Below are 20,978 nucleotides of genomic sequence, written 5' to 3'. Positions count from 1 at the left end.
TTGTCTGGACTCTAATGACCCCTTGCTCTTGTAAATGTCTTAAATTAAGGTTATGTGTCAGAACTAAACCTGATGTAAATTTGCACGCACAGGTCCTGCCAACAGCACTGCATGCAGATTAGCATTTTATAAACCATCCATCTGAATGACAATAATAAGGAATTGATACCGTCATTTCATTTTATCGACTACTATTTGAAACAGGGTATAGCGTGTGAAAAGAATTTCATTATGCATAGATTTTATTGTGATGCTGTTTGTAGTAAGAGGAATTTGCTGTATAATAAAAAAACAGTAGCTGCTGAGAAGTCATAGATCATGCCTATTTCCTATTATTGACAAGGTCTGTATAGTTAAAATGAATATTTTGGTGTTGTCAATCCAGGGTTTGCTTATGTTTGTTTGTGAGTTATTTTGGAAGCAAATCCAGAATAAAAGATGGGAACATTATAACTCATAATGTTCTTTGTTAGAAAATAGAATCTCTCCATTCTTAAGACTGTATTTTGCTTTAAAAACCACTTATTTGAACATTTATATTTCCTGGCAGGATTTTCAGTGCCAAGCGACACTTCAAGAACTAAATGCAATCCCTCCTGTATTAGATCTCTTGAAGTCAGAATATCCAATTATTCAGTTGTTGGCTCTCAAAACCTTAGATGTTATTACAAATGATAAGGAGTGCCGGGCAATGCTAAGACACAGTCAAGGAGTGGACCACCTTATTAAGATCCTAGAAACTAAGGTACCTGTAACATTCATTCAACTCTCTATGAGGAGATGTATCTCTCCTAAGTGTTGTTATAAAATACAAATTATAGAATATTTTTTAAATGAAATTTTATTATATTTAAGCATGATGCTAAGTAGAATGGACTAATTTGCTTATTGCTACATACTTTACCAGCACAATTAAATCAGACAATTGGTAGAGGGCATTCTAAAATAATTTAATTTTTTAAAATCTTCTGATTTAAGATTTTTAAATTTTTGTTTGTGATCTTATGTTTTCTTGAAACACCTAGAATTAGTCTTTTAACTTTTGTCTGCCCCAGTTTTCTCTAGGGTAATGCAAGAAGAGTCATTTACCACACATGATGGAGGGTAACCTGCTTTACTCAGTCTACTGATTTAAATATTAATTTCACCTAAAAAATGCCTTCACAGAAACATCTAGAATAACGTTTAACTAAATATCTGGATACTGTGGGCTAGCCAAGTTAAAACATAAATATTAACCATCACTAGTCAATCTGGCATCCGTACACAGCTCCTAAATCATTAATCTCCAAATAAAGACAAAAACAAGATCATACTTCCACTTAACAAGGTCCAGCTGTCCTGTGTACAACAAAACACACACTGTCCCCTTCCCCACAGGAGGATGCAAAGTCCTTGGATGATGTTTCCTCTTCTCCTTGACATCCCATAATAAGATGTAAAATTAACCGTACTTAAATACCATATTGTAAAGGCAGTACATCTCATGTTGCCTGAGGGGATAAGAGAGAGAAGAAAAGGATATTTCATACACACACACGCACACACACACACACGCACGCACATTCCTAACAAAATAAGGAAGCAATACTCATGACAATTATAGTCCTCTTTTCTGTAACTGATCACATGGTTGTAGTTGGTATTTATAACTACCTTCTTCAGATACCCATTCCATATTCTGCTTGCCCTCAGCAAGCACCTCAGGTCATCTTGATTCTTTTTTTTTTTTTTTTTTTTTTTTTTTTGCGGTACACGGGCCTCTCACTGTTGTGGCCTCTCCCGTTGCGGAGCACAGGCTCCAGACGCGCAGGAGCCCGGCATGTGGGATCTTCCCAGACCGGGGCACGAACCCGTGTCCCCTGCATCGGCAGGCGGACTCTCAACCACTGCACCACCAGGGAAGCCCCATCTTGATTCTTTACTCGATGTGGTGACCCAAACCTTCATTCCTGAAGAGCCTGGACCATTAGTAGTGGTACCCAGATTGGGTCATTATAGTTTTCCATCAACCTTAATCACAGGGTACGGTATTACTAAGAAATGCCATAAGGGACCCCCTGTATTCCAGGCATAGTCTTCCTCACCTCTGTTGTGGAGTAGCAGTCCAATTTCCCTTGGATAGGTGGGCTCAATCACCCCAATCAGCACAGTAACTCTCTTCTTTGCCTGTTGATTCAGAACCATGAGGCTCCCAAAGAGGCCAGGTGGCAGTCTTAGCTTTTAGTTCTGTGGACTCATTGTTGTGTCTCCTGGTGGAAGTATCCCTCCCTTTGGATCTAAGATTTCTAGATCAGCAGAGCATAAGGTTACAGGTACAGGAAACAAAATTTTTGCTACTGAATTGCCATGGGTAATAGTGAGTGGTGCCACTCCCATATCCATTCCTTGGTTCCTGGGAGTAACAGCAACATATATTGGATGCTGTTCCAGAGAATATATAGCCCTGCAAGTTATTGCCACTTAGCTAGCGCTGTCACTGTGTCTTGCATAGGCCATTCTATCAAGCCAGCTGCTTCAGGATGGTAGGGAACATGGGAAGGCCAGTGATTTCTGTGACCATCTGCCCACTGCTGCATTTCTTTTGCTGTGAAGTGAGTTTCTTGATCAGAACCACTGCTGTGTAGAATACCATGGCAGTGGAGCATCTTTACTGTGATTTCTACCTTAAATTTCTAACTGTTCAGAAAAGGCTTCAGTTTTCCACTGCTATGGGGATTCTGGAGATTCCTCAGGCAAGAAAGCCACACACTCACAATACCTCCCTCTACCAATTGGAGATTTTAAGGAATATACTTTCTTTCAGCTTCTGTCTGCTTTTTCAAAAAATATTTTCTTTAGATTTTAAACTTGTCGGTGGAAGGCTGTTTGAGCAACATCACTTGGATACCATTACTGGAAGTTTCCAGCAACTATTTTTTATCTGTAAAACATTTTGGAATAGGGGAAATGAGAAGAGATGGGACTAATGGTCAGGGAGAGAGATGTCACATTAATAAACAGAACTGTTTCCTTGGGCCTCTGTCACAACAAAATTAATTACATTATGTTCTGACTGATCTGAGTCCCTCTTGTAATAAAATTTGGAAAGTGTGGATTGCTTTTATTGCAATTTTCTAAAGTTGTGTTTGCTTTTATCATTAGGAATTGAGTGACCTTCATATAGAAGCGCTTTCCGTGTTGGCCAATTGCCTTGAAGATATGGATACCATGGTGATGATTCAGCAGACAGGGGGTCTTAAGAAGCTCCTATCATTTGCAGAAAACTCTACAATTCCTGATATTCAAAAGAATGCAGCAAGAGCAATTACTAAAGCCGCTTATGATCGTATGTCTCATTTTGTATAAACTAAGCATACCTATTTCCTCCTGTAGTCTTGATTTCAATTAGTACTAACAAATGCTACAGCATTTGTCTGCTTTTAGATGGTCATTTGAGGATAGTGCTATACTTACTATTTAAGATCAAAATTCATCTCAATGCTAGTAAGTAAAAGTAGAGATTGCTTTGTCCAGGATTTAATAAACTCAATATGATTTAATTATAACCTATTTTTAAACAGTTCGTTCCTAAATTAAGTTTTAAGCTTTTATTTCTCCTGATTTTGAAATTTTACAGAATGTATGCACTCTCTGTAATCCCGAAAGCATCATTTCAATAAATCCACATTTGGAATGATATCTATACAGTAATTTCGAGTTGCAGCTGGAGTCTAGCTGTTCCATGTTATATAGCTGTGAAAAATAATATGCTCATACCATACACAAAATACAATTTTCATGTCACTGGCAAGCTATGTTGACATAAATCTGTAAAATATGGGAGATTAATTACATCATGAGCACTGAAGATAAAATTATAGTTTCAATTTATGTATATTTGGAGTATTTTATTTAATAAAAGATGTGATTTTATTTTCCCCCTTCCACATCACCCCTCTTATAAATGATGACAGCTTTGACTACTTTAAGTGATTTATATTCTAAACATATATACTCACATCTGTATATATGTCTATATTATGGGAAACATTTCCTTTTCAACCCATACTGGATTTCTTCAAAGTTTTAATGCAGTATGCCAAATTTCACCTCCCAGTACTGAGTCAATAGAGAGGGGCCTCGTGAGTTACATCATACAGGCCAAATCTAAAGACAGCCTGTAAAATTAATTTTGACAAAATTGCTTAAGTCAGAATTCTCCCAAAAGGAACTTAGGCGTTGTCATTACCTGGTCAGTTCTGTTCTCCATCTATCCCAGGCCTTCTTAGTTATTTGAGACCAGATGAGAGGGCAATGGAAAGACATGAGCAATGTCAAACCTAAAACTTTTACGTATCTCAACTTCTCTTTGGGTTTCGGCCCCTCTCGTGATACAAGTTTCGTGAGTTTATTACCCATCACACGATACAGTAGTGAAAAGAGCACGGGATGGAGAGCTCTTGCACTCTAGTTCTACTACTAATTACGCTACTGGCACTGCAGTGACCTAGGGATGTGTCTGTGAGTAAGCTACAGCCTATCTGGATCTGTTTATGAATTCATTTATTAATGTTTATTAAGCCCCCAGTTTGTATCAACAAACCCAGGGCAGGCAAGTAAGCAGGCAGTCGCGATGCCGTGTTAAACGTGCCTGATGATGGGGGAACAGGATCCCCCAGGAGGTTCCACCTAACGCAGACTTGGGTCAGACAAGCCTTCCTGGAACAGGTGATTTACAGGCTCGGACCTAGAGGAGATGAGGGAAACTGGCTGGGCAAAGAAGGTCCTGGTGGGTCGGGGGGGCTCAGCAGTGCTCTGAGGAGAAGGGACAGTGTGTAGTGGCCAGAGAGGGACAGAGCGTGGTGAGTTCCAGAGCTGAAAGTTTTCAGAATGGCCAGTGAATGGAGTGCAGCAGAAAACTGAGCGTCCAGGCCGGAGAAGTAATGAGGCGCCACATGCTAATGGGCATCACGAGCCAAGTTTAAGGGCTTTGGACTTTATTTTCGTGGCAACAAAGCACTCCTCAAGTGACTTAGAGAGGGGAGGGAACCCTACAGATTTTCACTTTTTAGAGAAAGAGCACTCTTGCTGCAAAGTGGAGAAGAGATTAGACATGCACAGGACCAGTTGCAGGAAGACCAGGAAGGGGACTGCTGCGGTGATTGAGGTGAGAGGAGGGGGGTCCTGAAGCAGAGCCGAGGTGGTCGTGATGGACTCAGAGGCGTCTGCAAGGAGACCCAGCAGCACGGTGCTTGAGGGTCCATATGGGTTTGTTGAATGACTCTGTGGGTTGGGGAAAGAAGAAGGTAATGCCAAGGACAAGGCCTTCTGGCTTGGACAGCCGGACGTAGAATGGTGCCACTCACAGAAATGGGGAACTCAAGAAGAAGGGCAGGTTTTGATTGAAGGGAAGGAGATGAGGTCTGTTCTTTTTTGAAAAATTGTAAAATACACATAGTATAAAATTCACCGACTTCACCATTTCTAAGCGTACAGTTCAGTGGTATTAAATGCATTCATGTTGTTGTGCTACCATCACCACCATCCAGCCGCAGGCCTCTTCGTCTCACAAGCCTAACCTTCTGTACCCATGAATAAATAACTCCCCCCTTCTCCCTCCCTGCAGTCCTTGGAAACCATTCTTTCTGTCTCTGTGAGTTTGACTACAAGTACTTATATAAGTGGAATCATACAATGTTTGTCCTTTTGTGATTGGCTTATTTCACTGAACATAATGTCCTCAAGGTTCATTCATGTTGTAGCATGTGTCAGGGTGTCCTTCCTTTTCAACTCTGAAAAGTATGCCATTGTATAATTATATCACATTTGTTGATCCTTTCATCTGCTAATAGACACCTGGATTGCTTCCACCTTTTGGGTACAGTGAATAATGCTGCTATGAACACAGATGTACAAATATCTCTTTGGGCCCCCGCTTCCAATTCTTTAGGGTATATATCCAGAACTGGAATTGCTGAATCATACGGTAATTCTACGTTTACTAATTTGAGGAACTGCCATACTGTTTTCCATAGCAGCTACACCATTTTACATTCCCATCAACAGGGCACAAGGGTTCCAATTTCTCCACATTCTTGCCAACACTTGGTATATTCTGTCTTTTTCTCTTTTTTTTAATAGTAGCCATCCTAATGGGTGTGAAGTGGTATCTCTTTGTGTTTTGATTTGCATTTCCTTCATGGTTAGTGATGTTGAGCATCTTTTTCATGTGCTAAATAGCCATTTAAAAAATCTTCTTTGGAGAAATGCCTATTCAAATCCTTTGCCCATTTTTAAACTGGGTTTAAAATTTTTTTGTTATTGAATTGTAGGAGTTTTTATATTTTCTAGATATTAACTCCTTATCCGATATATGACTTGCAAATATTTTCTCCCATTCTGTGGGTTGCCTTTTTAACTCTATTGATTGTGTCTTTTGATGCACAGACATTTTAAACTTTGATGTAGTCCAGTTTATATTTTCTTAACTCCATTCATAAGTAGGTTTTTACAAATGTTGCTCCTTATACTGTTCCATATTCATTTATAACATTCTCTTTTTACTTTCCATCATCATAAAAGTTTTTTGTAGGCTAGGATTAGGGTTAGCATTGTCATTGCATGTCAAAAACACAGTTGAAACAAAACCACATAATATACACTCTTTAAGTTTTGTTTGCTGAGTAAAGTTTTAATATGCACCCCTAAATTAGAATGCCTTTGACCTGGCACCAGGAGGAGGAAGGTGTTAACTACCATGTTGCCACGAGGTTTATGAACTGCATTAACATCTCAGCAGGAGCACAGGTGGCCCACTAGCAACTTCTGAGAATGGGTAAAGAAAAGCATCATTACATACAGATTTATTTTCAGATACAAAACCTCATGCTTTTAAATTTAGTGATACTGAACAAATGTTATTTTTAAAGGACATTATTCTATTAGTAGCATAATTACCTTGCCATCTTTACTTTCTGTGTAATTAACACGTAAATACTTCTCAGTGTAGCAATTCAATGAAGGTACTTGGTTAATATGTTAATTCATCTTTTAAATCCATTATAGCCACTCTGCAGTCAGCACTTTTGAGGTTTGGTGAACACAGCTGGATTTTGAGCACACTCCCAGCAGGGTTGAGAAACTAATTGCCCACAGTATTTAAATTAGTTTTTAAAAATTGTTCCAATAATTGTGTATACACTGTTTATTGTAACCATCACATACTCCAAAGTTAGTCTTTTCAAATTAATTCTTTTGGTCGATTTTCTTGATAGAATCCACTCAGAGTGTTCTGTTTAGTGAAGTTGATTGAGCATCATCTCGGAAGTCTTTTTTTTTTTTTTTTTTTTGCGGTACGCGGGCCTCTCACTGTTGTGGCCTCTCCCGTTGCGGAGCACAGGCTCCGGATGCGCAAGCTCAGCGGCCATGGCTCACGGGCACAGCAGCTCCGCAGCATGTGGGATCTTCCCGGACCGGGGCACGAACCCGTGTCCCCTGCACCGGCAGGCGCACTCTCAACCACCGCGCCACCAGGGAAGCCCATCTTGGAAGTCTTAATTATAAATCTGAGGATTTTAAGTCAGAGATTCTGGAGAAGTTTGAGATCTTGTTTATTCAGAGAAAACTAATAAGGACTACATATATTTTAAAACATTTTAGGGGCCATATACTTGAGATTTAAGTATTAATCGCAGCTTGTTAATGAAACAGTTATGGCCTGACTGAATTCCAGTTTTAAATGAAACGAGCAGGGATTAAAATGATAGGATTATAGGACATGGTTCATGATTGCTTTAAGACGAATGAACAGAAGTGTTAGTGACTTAGCTTGTGCCAGTGATGGCCAGATTGCTCCGGCATACATCTGTGTATCAGAGGAACAAAGGCCAAAACAGTATTTGCAAAGGTGGTGACATCTGACCGTGATACCGCTTCTGTGAAAAAGGTAATTTTTAAAAATCATTGTTGAAAGAAGACAAAAATCAATAAAAGTGGAAACCTAGTTGCTATAATTTCTGAAGATATCTCTGGGAAAAAAAGTTAATTAAAATATGTACAAGTAGTGAATTATTTCCACATGTTGATGTAATCTAAGGTAGTATCAGCATTTTTTGCAGAGATCTTTATTCTAACAAAATATTCTTCTCTTGTATATCAACATCCTAAGAGCACATATCACACATTCTTCCATTTTAATCATTTACATTGACTTTATAAAGGTTAATTAATGAGAACCAAACCTATGACAAAATTTTCTTAGGAACTGTAAATAAATTAGCAAGGAATTGTTTGTAAGCTGCTTCTTTTCCAACTTGTCTCTGGTTCTGTTATAGCATTAAAACTGAGTTCGGTTTAATATATATTTTTTATAGTACATGCTTTTAATAAATAGTAATTTATTTAGAATTAATTGTAGAACACAAAACAAAAATTGTTTAATGTTCTAATTTAATTCAATGCAGTATTTGCTTTTGTATAGTGATGAGATTGTCATTTATTAAAAAATCAAACTAAATAGAGGAACATCGGGAACAAAAAGAACATTAAAAATACTTTGGTTTTGGTTTTAATTTAGTGTTTTATAGTGGGGTTAATATCATGGTATGTACTCAGAGTCATAACTTTGTTTTCAAACAGAACTGTGCTATGTTTATGTTATTTTATGTTTATGGCAACTTAGCAATTAAGTAATTATTATAGTTTTTGCTATGTCAGCATGTATTGTAACAAGATAAAAGATGATCATAAATTCCTTAAGACTTGGGATCATATCAATACTTTATTACTCATTTTGACTTTCTCCTCCTCTCTGCTCTGCTCTTGAGCATCCAGCTCACAGGTTTGTGCGTCTTAGGCATTCTTCAAATATAGGGCTTTGTATTTAAAATAAACAGGTTTTTGTATGCAGTGAGAAGACAGCGCATGTGAACACAGCACCATGACAGGCACATGACTGATGTTAAATAAGTTCCTGCTAAGTCTGAAGCTTGCCTCTTTCTTATTACAGAATTTTCTCTGCCATAGTATTGATATCATGAGGGAATATGAAAAAAATGCAATGCCCATAATTCATTTTGCATAATCACTGTGTTCTAAAGGATAAATAGGTATATATTTTAGACTGACTAAAGCTAACAAATAGTTTGAATTCCTATCATATTTTGGATGCGGAAGTCTTTACACTTGCACAGTTTTTGCAGCAAAATTCTGATTTTTTTTTTCTCCCTTTTGGTTTATGAAAGCTGAAAACAGAAAACTTTTTCACGAACAAGAAGTTGAAAAATGCCTTGTAACCCTTTTGGGTTCTGAAAACGATGGAACTAAAATTGCCGCTTCCCAAGCTATTTCGGCAATGTGTGAGAATTCGGGCAGCAAAGAATTTTTCAATAATCAGGGTAAGCAAACTGGAAAAGGCCACTTTGAACATTTTTAGGTTGCCATATTCTAGTTCACATGGATGTCTGTAAAGTCACATTTTACCTTTCTTTTTCTGTAGGGATCCCACAGTTAATTCAGTTACTAAAAAGTGACAATGAAGAGGTAAGGGAAGCTTCGGCCTTTGCCCTGGCGAATCTGACCACTTGTAATCCCGCTAATGCAAAGTAAGTACAAAAAGACTCATTCAACAGGGACTTGTTTGTGGGATATTTAACAGTCCAAGATGTGCTCATCGTAATCTCCTGGCTTTCAAGGCAGTTTACATATTCTTTCAGATGCTTCTATGTTGAGTTATTTATTCCTCAGGAACCCTTATGAAAATAAGAGTCAGCAGATAAGCCTGTTTTCCAAAGACATTACAAAATCTTGAGGGTTTCTGGGCTTGCTGGGAAAATGTGCAGGCCATTCGATGCAGGTAACAGGCTAAATCTTGTAGAGGGTTCCAGAACAGAGAAAACTGGCTAATGTTGGAAATATTAAAGACAGTCTACAAATATTGGTAAATCAAGAAAAAAATTTTAAAGAACCAATTTTAAAAGGACATAAACATTAGATAAATCGAGAAACATTTTAAAAGTCCATTGAAAACAACATATATGGGTATATACTTATGGAGAAGGGTTGAAAAGGTATGTCCTCCGTATTCCAAACACTGTGAAATGTAATTTATATTCATTTAAAATTTTAATTGTCTAGATACTCCATCTACTAATGAGGAAACTGAAGCTCTGCAAGTTTCCCTAATTTTCCTGGGTACACATATTCATTCAACTAGATGAGCTAGAAATTAAAGCCAGATCTGTTAGACCCCAAAGCCTTACTATTTCCTCTACAGAAGATACAGTTGCCTTATAAAACAGAATTTTTAGAAGGCAACTTTCATAAATAAAATGATTATTGCCATTTGCGATAACATGGATGGGCCCTGAAGACATACCGAGTGAAGTAAGTCAGATGGAGAAATACAAATATTCTATGATTTCACTCTTATGTGGAATATAAAAAACAAACCAACAGAATAAACGAACAAGCCCAATCAAACAAAAACAAATGTATCGATACAAAGAACAGAGTAGTGATTACCACAGGGGAAGGGGTGGGGTGGTGGGGCGTGGGAGTGGGAAATGGGTAAAAGGGATCAACTGTATGGTAACGGATGGAAACTAAATTTTTGGTGGTGAGCACACCATAGTGTATACAGAAGTAGAAATATAATGTACATATGAACTTACATAATGTTACAGGCCAATGTAACCTCAATAAAAAGTAAATCTAAATAAATAAAGAAGAGTAAAAAAAATTTTATTGACCTTCCCTAAATATGGTATGAGTATTAGTCAGGGTTCTCTAGAGAAACACAACCAATAGGAGATATATATATATGAGATTTATTATAGGGATTGGCTCATGAGCTTATGAAGGCTGAGAAGTCCCACGATCTGCTGTCTGTGACGTGGAGAACAAGGTTGTAAAGGTCAGTCCCAGTGTGAGAACCAGGGGCACTGATGTCCAAGGAAAGGAGAAGATGGCTGTCCCGTCTCAAGCAGAGAGCAAATTTACCCTTCCTCCTCTGTTCTGTACAGTTCCTCAGTGGATTGGATGATGCCCACCCACGTTGATAAGAGGGATCTTTATTCAGTCTGCGGATTCAAATGCTGACCTCTTCCAGAAACACCCTCACAGACACACTCGTAAATAATGTTTCACCATTATTGACTGGGCATCCCTTAGCCCAGTCAAGGTGACACATAAAATTAACCATCTCAGTACGTTAGTTTTTAACACTCATTTATTATTGTTTTTGTGGCATTGTGCCTAAAATTACCCCTTTCTTACTTGAAATAAATCCTCCTCCATCCCCATCATATAGTTCATCTGTCTCTTACCCTTTCTTTTTCTATACTCCCACACAAATATTTTATAAGGCCTTAATGGAATGACTAAAAATCTAACAATGTCCAATAAAAACGTAGCTGAAATGCATAAGCATCAAAACAAAATTATGTTCCTTTAATAGCTACAATCTTTGACATGATAATTTCCTAAATTCAGGGCCATAATCATCTGTATGAAAGCACACACATTTCTAGAATATTGGGTCATAGTAAGTAGCAATTTGAAAACAACATATTCAGTGATTTTTACAGTGTAGTCATGCCAGTGAAAAAATCTTATGACACAAAAACACTTCTATCTCCAGTGCATTTAGATTTATATATTACCTAACACACTCTAAAAGGCCTCCAGTGTACACAGCCCTCTTGATTTGATGTGAGTTTGCCTGGCTTATGTCGTTTTATATAAAATCATAGAAAATTAGGATGGCAAGTAGTTCTAAAAGAAGCTGCCTTCAGATCTTCTCTCTCAATTACCTATTTATGAGATTTTTGTCTTCTGCCAGTATAGTTCCATTTTGTCAACACAGGGAGGCCAATTAGGGCTAAATGTTGCCTGACTTTTCCTCTATGACAATCAACCTTATTTTTGTAATTTAATTTTTTATAAATTTTAATTGCTGTTATTTCTTTAACCTATTATGTACCGTACATTGTGATTTCTTTTTTCCAACTTACGTTTGGTGAGGGAAATGGGACATGAATAAAAGTGTTTTATGGATTTTTTTTGAGGTCTGTATAGCTTTTACTTTGGAATTTTTGAGCTAAAAGATACTGAAAATTAATGGTTTTGAGGAGGAAATGGAGTCAGATTTGACCTGTTTGTGCCAAATGCTGAAAACTGGGGTTGAAAAAGATTTTATAGTCAATCAAAAGGAATGAACACAAACAAGCCCCATTGTCGATCCTTCTAGGGTAGTACTGAAGCCAACCACAGCAGAAGAGACAACAAAGATGACTGGTTATTTGTAGTAAAAAAATGTTTCCTACTCAGATCATTTTTAAAAGATTATCTTAAACTCGGCATTGGTGAGTGTTTCCAGCATCGATTTTTAGAAGCAGTCCATTTCATCAGCTTTCCTAGCAAAGTGCTAGCTGTAGGAGCAAGGCTGAGTCCCTGCCTCTGCTGCTGGGGGGCTGGAGCTGAGGGTTAGAAATAGTTAGAAAGTTGCTTTTCCACCACACCTAAGTAGTAAGAGAAGAAGGCAAAAACCCAGAGCTATTGTCTTCCAGGTGCATTTGGTAGCTGTTTGGATACCTGATAATTGCTAGCCTTTTTCTTTTTTTTTTTTTTTTTTTTAATTAATGCAGTTAAGCCCTGAGAATTCTAATTTTGTTTGTTAAAATGTAACCCCTTCCCCTATACTTCTATCTCAAGTGCCTAAAATGGATTTCTAATTCTTACACTCAGGGTACCTTCTGGAGCTGGAGACTCATTTCATGAACTGAGTAATAACTGGCATGTTATGACAACATATAATGCTGGTATAATTTCCTTTATGTAACTGAGTTTTGCTTGGAAAGTTGTGGGTAAATCAGAATTTTCTGAAGTAAAGAAAGTAATCAACCAGAGGAAAGAGGAACATACTTTGCTGTGACTCTCTTTGCAAAACTGGCAAATGCTTTTTTAAGTCAAAGTATTTTTATAATCTAAAAACAGAATTTTAAAATATACATAAAATAATTTATAATCTAAAATACATGGATTCAGATTTGCACTCTTGCAAGAGAAAACACACCCAAATGTAATAAAATAGGAGAATGATGAGAAATTTGGTAGCAATGATAAATAAATAACCAGGTCATCCATACCCCTTTGTGGAAGATTTTCAACTTGAATTATAAGTATCTCTTTAATTGGTACCAAAAGATCTTGCCTAATTGTTATTTTCTGTGAATGAGGCTTCCTAGATAAAGTCTTCTAGACACTTGAAAATTTACTTCTATAATCAACAAAGCTTTTAAAAATTTGTAATGAGTTTGAATCAAAACTTTGGTGGGGTGGGGTATGGTTATCATTTTGAGTAAGTGGCTATCGTACACTCCACAGTGGTGTCGTCAGGGCCCCTTAGGGAAGGTGGGTGCTTGCCTCCTCTCTGAGTATAGCCTCTAGGTGGGGTGCCTTTGGGGTTGGTGCATTTTATTGACTCCTACTGGCGGGCTGGCAGTGTTAATATTCACTGCTGTCTGTAGATCTGATTGGCAGGCACAACCCTGCCGAGGTTCTCTTCAGATCCCTTCCTTTCAGTCAGTGAAAAGCTTGGATGCCAGGTAACCAAGCTTTATCAAAGTTTACATAAAAGCAGTAAGGGAGGATCCGAGGCCACTGCTCTAAGGGGTGTTTTGGTCTTCACAGGCCATTTCTTTCTTCCTTTCTTTTTTTTCTGATAGTTCTCATGTGTGTTCTGGATATGTGAAGTCTCCAGGTATTGAGTTATGGATAAGTGAAATTGTAGTTAAAAAAATAATTTAACAAACACAAATCCCTTTACTTACAAACAAGCCAATGTCAGAGAGTAAAATGACGAAGCGTAAAATAGATATATTCTGAGAGTACATTCACCTCCCAGAAGTGTTTTGCTTTAGGCCTTTTGTATGACCATCCTCTCTGCGTGGAATGTTCTACTCCAGGATGCCCACCGCTCAGTCCCTCACCCCCTCAGGTCTGCCCAAATGTGGTGACCACCGTGGTTACAACTGTACCACCCACACACATACTCCATCCTCCTTTCCTACTGCCCTTTTCTCATAACTCTTATCATTTTCTTACATACCATACAGCTCACTCATTATGTTCTCTGACCAGCACCCAACACCTTTGTCTGTTTAATTCACAGACACACACCAAGCATCTAGAATTGTGCCCATCCCATAGCAGGGTTTCGGGGGGAAATACAACCAAAAGGAAAAGGACAGTGAAAAACAGGTCTATCTGACAATGCCCATAACTTGAAACTGAAAGTGATCATCTGTATTGTGGTGTTTGTTTGTTTTCACATAATTTGGATCACAAAGTGGAGAGCAACTTAGCTCTAAGAGTCTTCTAGCCATACTTTTCGTTCTTTATTATCTGCAGAAAAAGGTCACTCAAAGTGGACAAAAGGCAATGAATAAGAATAAAAATAACTATTTGAGGGTATAGGAAAAGAGGACAAGAATAGCCAGATTCACTTATTTAAAGTGACTGGGAGAAAACAAGTAATATTTTTAAGTGAATAAGTAAAAAGTGAGGTTAAAACAACCCCCATAGAAAGAGATAAAAAAGGAAACCAAGAAGCAATAATGAATTTTAAATAAAAATGTAATCCACTTAGTTAATTTGGACACCATTATCTTTTTTGGTTCACTGTTAATCTTTCTGACAGTTCTCAATTTATAATATTTTTTGGAAAGGAGAAAGTTGTTCGCTTTTGAAAGAAGTACTATTTCAGCTAAATTTCATGTTATATTTACTTTGTACTCTTTTATCCAAGTAGTCATATCAAAGTTTTATATTATTTATGCAAGTACTGAGAGAATTTATTCTTGGTTCACATTTTCTGAGGGGCAGAGTCTACATATTATAAGAATATTTTACACTATTAATTTATAACATCACTGCCATCTGTTGGATCTGATCAGAATTAGAGTTTTTAAGTTATTCCAAGAATGAAAAGAGTTCAATGCTTTTCATTTCCCAATGTGAACACTAAATTTTGGCTATTGGTAAACAATGAAAAGATTAGAAAATAATACGATTGTTGACTAGGTATTTTTCAAAACATACAATTATTTTAAGAAATAAAACACAGTGAATAAAATTAAATTATAAAAAGTAATAACTACAATTGCTATGTATACACTACTATATATAAAATAGATAACTAATGAGAACCTACTGTATAGCATAGAGAACTCTACTCAATGCTTTGTGGTGACCTAAATGGGAAGGAAATCCAAAAAAGAGTGGATATATGTATACGTATAACTGATTCACTTTGCTGAACAACAGAAACTAACACAACATTGTAAAGCAACTATACACCAATAAAAATTAATAAAGAAAAAAGAAGTGGTATATATATATATAATGGAATACTACTCAGCCATAAAAAAGAATGAAATTTTGCTATTTGCAGCAACATGGATGGACTTGGAGGGCATTATGCTAAGTGAAATAAGTCAGAGAGAGAAAGACAAATACTGTATGAGATCACTCATATGTGGAATCTAAAAAATACAACAGGCTAGTGAATAAAACAGAAAAGAAGCAGAGTTAAGCAGATTGAGGGAGGAACCAATATGGCGGAGTAGAAGGACGTGCTCTCACTCCCTCTTGTGAGAACACCAGAATCACAACTAGCTGCTGGACAATCATCGAAAGGAAGACACTGGAACTCACCAAAGATACCCCACATCCAAAGACAAAGGAGAAGCCACAACGAGATGGTAGGAGGGGCGCAATCACAGTAAAATCAACTCCCATAATTGCTGGATGGTTAACTCACAAACTGGAGAACACTTATACAACAAAAGTCCACCCACTGGAGTGCAGGTTCTGAGCCCCACGTCAGGCTTCCCAGCCTGGGGGTCCAGCAACGGGAGGAGAATTACTAGAGAATCAGAGTTTGAAGCCTAGTAGGATTTGACTGCAGGACTTCGACAGGACCTGGGAAAACAGAGACTCCACTCTTGGAGGGCACACACAAAGTAGTATGCGTATCGGGACCCAGGGGAAGGAGCAGTGACCCAAAGGAGACTGAACCAGACCTACCTGCTAGTGTTGGAGGGACTCCTGCAGAGGCAGGGGGTGGCTGTGGCTCACTGTGGGGACAACAACACTGGCAGCAGAAGTTCTGGTAAGTACTCCTTGCCATGAGCCCTCCCAGAGTCTGTCATTAGCCCCACCAAAGTGTCCAGGTAGGCTCCAGTGTTGGGTCGCGTCAGGCCAAACAACCAACAGGGAGGGAACCCAGCCCCACCCACCAGGAGACAAGTGGATTATAGTTTTACTGAGCTCTTCCCACCAGAGCAACAGTCAGCTCTACCCACCACCAGTCCCTCCCATCAGGAAACTTACACAAGCCTCTTAGGCAGCCTCATCCACCAGAAGGCAGACAGCAGAAGCACGAAGAACTACAGTTCGGCGGGCTGTGGAAGGAAAACCACATTCACAGAAAGGTAAGACAAACGAAAAGGCAGAGGACTTTGTACCAAATGAAGGAACAAGATAAAACCCCAGAAAAACAACTAAAGTAAGTGGAGATAGGCAACCTTCCAGAAAAAGAATTCAGAATGACAGTGAAGATGATCCAGGACCTCGGAAAAAGAATGGAGGCAAAGATTGAGGAGATGCAAGAAATGTTTAACAAAGACCTAGAAGAATTAAAGAACAAACACCTGGAAGAATTAAAGAACAAACAGAGACGAACAATACAATAACTGAAATGAAAAATACACTAGAAGGAAACAATAGCAGAATAACTGAGGCAGAGGAACGGATAAGTGACCTGGAAGACAGAATGGTGGAATTCACTGCTGTGGAAAAGAATAAAGAAAAAAGAATGAAAAGAAATGAATACAGCCTAAGAGACCTCTGGGACAACATTAAACGCAACAACATTCGCATTGTAGGGGTCCCAGAAGGAGAAGAGAGAGAGAAAGGACCCAAGAAAATATTGGAAGAGATTATAGTCGAAAACTTCCCTAACAGGGGAAGGGAAATAGCCACCCAAGTCCAGGAAGCGCAGCGAGTCCCATACAGGATACACCCAAGGAGAAACACACCAAGACACATAGTAAACAAATTGGCAAAAATTAAAGACACCCAAAAATTATTGAAAGCAGCAAGGGAAAAATGACAAATAACATACAAGGGAACTCCCATCAGGTTAACAGCTGATTTCTCAGCAGAAACTCTACAAGCCAGAAGGGAGTGGCATGATATACTTAAAGTGATGAAAGGGAAGAACCTACAACCAAGATTACTCTACCGTCAACAATCTCATTCAGAATCCATAGAGAAATCAAAACCTTTACAGACAAGCAAAAGCTAAGAGAATTCAGCACCACCAAACCATCTCTACAACAAATGCTAAAGGAACTTCTCTAAGTGGGAAACACAAGAGAAGAAAAGGACCTACAAAAACAAACCCAAAACGATTAAGAATATGGTCATAGGAACATACATACCTATAATTACCTTAAACGTGAATGGATTAAATGCTCCAACCAAAAGACACAGGCTTGCTGAATGGATACAAAAACAAGTCCCATATATATGCTGTCTACAAGAGACCCACTTCAGACCTAGAGACACATACAGACTGAAAGTGAGAGGATGGAAAAAGATATTCCATGCAAATGGAAATCAAAAGAAAGCTGGAGTAGCAATACTCATATCAGATAAAATAGACTTGAAAATAAAGAATGTTACAAGAGACAAGGAAGGACACTACATAATGATTAAGGGATCAATCCAAGAAGAAGATATAGCAATTATAAATATATATGCACCCAACACAGGAGCACCTCAATACATAAAGCAACTGCTAACAGCTATAAAAGAGGAAATCGACAGTAACACAATAATAGTGGGGGACTTCAACACCTCACTTACACCAACAGACAGATCATCCAAAATGAAAAAAAATAAGGAAACAGGAGCTTTAAATGACACAATAGACCAGATAGATTTAATTGATATTTATAGGACATTCCATCCAAAAACAGCAGATTACACTTTCTTCTCAAGTGTGCACAGAACATTCTCCAGGATAGATCACATCTTGGGTCACATATCAAGCCTCAGTAAATTTAAGAAAAGTGAAATCATATCAAGCATCTTTTCTGACCGCAACACTATGAGATTAGAAATGAATTACAGGGAAAAAAACATAAAATACACAAACACATGGAGGCTTAACAATACGTTACTAAATAACCAAGAGATCACTGAAGAAATCAAAGATGAAATCAAAAAATACCTAGAGACAAATGACAATGAAAACACGACGATCCAAAACCTATGGGATGCAGCAAAAGCAGTTCTAAGAGGGAAGTTTATAGCTATACAAGCCTACCTCAAGAAACAAGAAAAATCTCAAATAAACAATCTAACCTTACACCTGAAGGACCTAGAGAAAGAAGAACAAACAAAACCCAAAGTTAGCAGAAGGAAAGAAATCATAAAGATCAAAGCAGAAATAAATAAAATAGAAACAAAGAAAACAATAGCAAAGATCAATAAAACTAAAAGCTGGTTCTTTGAGAAGATAAATAAAATTGATAAACCATTAGCCAGACTCATCAAGAAAAAGAGGGAGAGGACTCAAATCAATAAAATTAGGAAAGAAAAAGGAGAAGTTACAACAGACACCGCAGAAATACAAAGCATCCTAAGAGACTACTACAAGCAACTCTATGCCAATAGAATGGACAACCTGGAAAAAATGGACAAAATCTTAGAAAGGTATAACCTTCCAAGACTGAACCAGGAAGAAACAGAAAATATGAACAGACCAATCACAAGTAATGAAATTGAAACTGTGATTAAAAATCTTCCAACAGGGCTTCCCTGGTGGCGCAGTGGTTGAGAGTCCACCGCCGATGCAGGGGACACTGGTTCGTGCCCCGGTCCAGGAAGGTCCCACATGCCGCAGAGCGGCTGGGGGCCCGTGAGCCATGGCTTCTGAGCCTGTGTGTCCAGAGCCTGTGCTCCGCAACGGGAGAGGCCACAACAGTGAGAGGCCCGCATACCGCAAAAAAAAAAAAAAAAAAAAAGAAGAAGAAAGAAAAAACCTTCCAACAAACAAAAGTCCAGGACCAGACGGCTTCACAGGTGAATTCTATCAAACTTTTAGAGAAGAATGAACACCCATCCTTCTCAAAGTCTTCCAAAAAATTGCAGAGGAAGGAACACTCCCAAACTCATTCTATGAGGCCACCATCACCCTGATACCAAAACCAGACAAAGATACAACAAAAAAAGAAAATTACAGACAAATATCACTGATGAATATAGATGCAAAAATCCTCAACAAAATACTAGCAAACAGAATCCAACGACACATTAAAAGGATCATACACCATGATCAAGTGGGATTTATCCCAGGGATGCAAGGATTCTTCAATTTACGCAAAGCAATCAATGTGATACACCATATTAACAAACTGAAGAATAAAAACCATATGATCATCTCAATAGATGCAGAAAAAGCTTTTGACAAAATTCAACACCCATTTATGATAAAAACTCTCCAGAAAGTGGGCATAGGGGGAACCTACCTCAACATAATAAAGGCCATATATGACAAACCCACCACAAACATTATTCTCAATAGTGAATAAATGAAAGCATTTCCTCTACGATCAGGAACAAGACAAGGATGTCCACTCTCACCGCTATTATTCAACATAGTTTTGGAAGTCCTAGCCATGGCAATCAGAGAAGAAAAAGAAATAAAAGGAATACAAATTGGAAAAGAAGAAGTAAAACTGTCACTGTTTGCAGATGACATGATACTATACATAGAGAATCCTAAAAATGCCACCAGAAAACTACTAGAGTTAATCAATGAACTCGGTAAAGTTGCAGGATATGAAATTAATGCACAGAAATCTCTTGCATTCCTATACACTAATGATGAAAAATCTGAAAGAGAAATTAAGGAAACACTCCCATTTACCATTTCAACAAAAAGAATAAAATACCTAGGAATAAACCTACCTAAGGAGACAAAAGACCTGTATGCAGAAGACCATAAGACACTGATGAAAGAAGTTAAAGATGATACCAACAGATGGAGAGATATACCATCTTCTTGGATTGGAAGAATCAATATTGTGAAAATGACTATACTACCCAAAGCAATCTACAGATTCAATGCAATCCCTATCAAATAACTAATGGCATTTTTTACGGAACTAGAACAAATAATCTTAAAATTTTATGGAGACACAAAAGACCCTGAATAGCAAAAGCAGTCTTGAGGGAAAAAAACGGAGCTGGAGGAATCAGACTCCCTGACTTCAAACTACACTACAAAGCTACAGTAATCAAGACAATATGGTACTGGCATAAGAACAGAAACATAGATCAATGGAACAAGATAGAAAGCCCAGAGATAAACCCACGCACCTATGGTCAACTAATCTATGACAAAGGAGGCAAGGATATACAATGGAGAAAAGACAGTGTCTTCAATATGTGGTGCTGGCAAAACTGGACAGCTACATGTAAAAGAATGAAATTAGAACACTCCCTAACACCATATACAAAAATAAACTCAAAATGGATTCGAGACCTAAATGTAAGACTGGATACTATAAAACTCTTAGAGGAAAACATAGCGAGAACACCCTTTGACATAAATCACAGCAAGATCTTTTTTGATAAACCTCCTAGAGTAATGGAAATAAAAACAAAAATAAACAAATGGGACCTAATGAAACTTCAAAGCTTTTGCACAGCAAAGGAAACCATAAACAAGACGAAAAGACAACCCTCAGAATGGGAGAAAATATCTGCAAACGAATCAATGGAGAAAGGATTAATCTCCAAAATATATTAACAGCTCATGCGGCTCAATATTAAAGAAACAAACAACCCAATCCAAAAATGGGCAGAAGACCTAAATAGACATTTCTCCAAAGAAGACATACAGATGGCCAAGAGGCACATGA

General features: G+C 37.9%; 1 protein-coding gene across 3 annotated transcripts in view; it reads left to right on the top strand.

Moving 5' to 3' along the window:
- The window catches only part of ARMC3 (armadillo repeat containing 3), a 94,842-nt gene that overhangs the window by 32,960 nt on the left and 40,904 nt on the right, over window positions 1-20,978 (top strand). For 2 of the 3 annotated variants that reach the window (XM_029238427.1, XM_029238426.1), the window contains exons 7-10: window positions 551-745; window positions 3,145-3,328; window positions 9,225-9,377; window positions 9,479-9,584. In XM_029238427.1, the coding sequence (XP_029094260.1) occupies window positions 551-745; window positions 3,145-3,328; window positions 9,225-9,377; window positions 9,479-9,584 (638 nt within the window). The remainder of the gene's footprint in view (window positions 1-550; window positions 746-3,144; window positions 3,329-9,224; window positions 9,378-9,478; window positions 9,585-20,978) is intronic. The other variant, XM_029238428.1, reaches the window with a different exon arrangement.

The sequence above is a fragment of the Monodon monoceros genome, unplaced genomic scaffold, assembly GCF_005190385.1.
Source record: "Monodon monoceros isolate NGI ecotype Baffin Bay Population unplaced genomic scaffold, NGI_Narwhal_1 Super_Scaffold_21, whole genome shotgun sequence".
NCBI lineage: Eukaryota > Metazoa > Chordata > Mammalia > Artiodactyla > Monodontidae > Monodon > Monodon monoceros.
The sequence above is the reverse complement of the archived record's forward strand: the minus strand, read 5'-3'. Positions and strand labels throughout refer to the sequence as shown.